Raw genomic sequence first — 1,935 nt, 5'->3', positions numbered from 1 at the left:
ACCGAACATTTTTCACGGGTTTGCGCGAGTTATCCAAATTTTATGTGATCGATATCTAAGGTCCATATCACGTTTGTAATCCGCAAATAAATTTGGATCAATTAACCGTCTGACATATTGTATAACAATTGGATAATTGCACGGAACTGAACTAATTCGGTATCAAATCATCAAGTAAGATATTTCGCGTCAATATCAAAGGATTCTCATCTTACGATAGGCTACAGGAATTCCTTTTGGAATCGGAACGCTCACGAACTTGTTGCAAATGTTGTAATTGAGTCGCGGATGGCACGTGGCTACTACTGCTGCTGCGCGAGTTTGAATGTTGCGGAGGCGGCAAAGATTGTCGACGGCGATGTTGCAATGCCGGACTCAAATCATATTTCAACTTCGCTTGGATAAGAAGTTCCTTAAATATTTGAGAGATATTGAGATCGTCCTTCGCAGACACTTCTACAAAGCCATTTTTCCAAGTCGTGGTTACAAATTCTTTAGTCCTTTCGGTGTCCACCTATAATCAATCCATTTTACACTAAACAATGAATATGTTTAACATTTAACGTGCGCGCTTTATCAGTTTTATTTATTTTTTAGTACATTTAAATTTCCTCTTAATTATCTGTCACAGTTTTAATTTGTCATAAAATTTTTAATACTTTGACATCTGTGCCTAAATATCGTATACAGGCAAAGTTAAAATTTTATGTTATTGTACGCTTGTTTAAGTTAAGAGTGTTTAAATTTATGACATGTTCATGTTTTTATTATTATTTATATTCGATTTAGAAATATTTCTTATGGATGAATATATTTACAAAAAAGGGGTTGATTTCTGTTCACAAAGGTATAAATAAAAGAAATTGTGCTTTTTGTAAACGACTATATGAAACGATTTATATGAAAAAAAGTTTTTTTCAATCAATTTGCTTGAATTTTTTATATATTGTACTTCTTGCATCCCTAATGAAAAATCTCAAGTTACAACATTTCTATGTCTAATTTAGTCTAAATTAAAAATATTTGAAAATCTTTTTTAAGAAGTCTGTTCGTACGTTCCATAGTGTGAATTAAAAGATGCTCTGTTTTCAGATTTCAATAGAGAGACTACGAATTTTCAAATTCTTCCAAATAAAAAATTCTTATAAAACATTTAACAACGTTTAAAAAAACCTGAATTTTAGTCAGATCGACACCGAAAACTAAATAAAAAAACTGAAAAAAAGTTTTCGGTTCGATTATGGTTTCGGTCAGATTTTTGGTTTCGGTCCGATTAAGATAGCAATTCTGCTCCAAGTCTGATCCGATTGAAACTCACCTCTTTTTCTGTCTTTACAAGATCGATTTTGTTACCAACGACCACAATCGGAACTGCTCCTTTTGTGCTGTATATCTGGGCGCGGAGTGTTTTTACCTCGAGAAATGTGTTTGAATCATTTACGTCGTAAACTAAAATAAAGGCGCCAGCCGATTTGATATAAAGCTCTCTCATCGCAGGGAATTCGTACCAGCCGGACGTATCGAGAATATCGAGTAATAAATGGATTCCAGAAACGTTGAAATTCCCATGATGCATCTCTTCGACAGTCCGCTTATATTTTGGGGTGAAAGTATTATACAGGAATTGATTAATGATTGCAGACTTGCCGACTTTTGCTGCACCCATCACTACAATTTTGTGCCGAACTGAACTTTCAGACGACTTTCCACTATCACTGTCCGATTCCGTTAGTTTTTCATTTCTGTAAGTACGTGTATATATTTGTTATTAATTTGCATATTGCTTTTTTTTTAAATCTTTCATATAATGAAATTTTTCTTCTTAAAGAAAAATACATTAATCTGCTTTGTTTCAATAATTCTTATTATATGAATAGTAATAGAGAGAGAGAGAGAGAGAGAGAGAGAGAGAGAGAGAGAGAGAAGAAGAGAGAG

General features: G+C 33.4%; 1 protein-coding gene across 1 annotated transcript; it reads right to left on the bottom strand.

Moving 5' to 3' along the window:
- Positions 1 to 211: 211 nt before the first annotated feature.
- Positions 212 to 1,747, bottom strand: LOC105620711 (ras-related protein rapA; the record flags this gene model as incomplete). The annotated part of the gene is made up of 2 exons (XM_012202203.1): positions 212 to 514; positions 1,319 to 1,747. Coding segments are annotated over 2 exons (732 nt in total), but the record flags the coding sequence as incomplete, so codon positions are not given.
- Positions 1,748 to 1,935: the final 188 nt, after the last annotated feature.

Source organism: Atta cephalotes (assembly GCF_000143395.1).
Source record: "Atta cephalotes unplaced genomic scaffold scaffold00028, whole genome shotgun sequence".
In the NCBI taxonomy this organism is placed as follows: domain Eukaryota; kingdom Metazoa; phylum Arthropoda; class Insecta; order Hymenoptera; family Formicidae; genus Atta; species Atta cephalotes.
The sequence above is the reverse complement of the archived record's forward strand: the minus strand, read 5'-3'. Positions and strand labels throughout refer to the sequence as shown.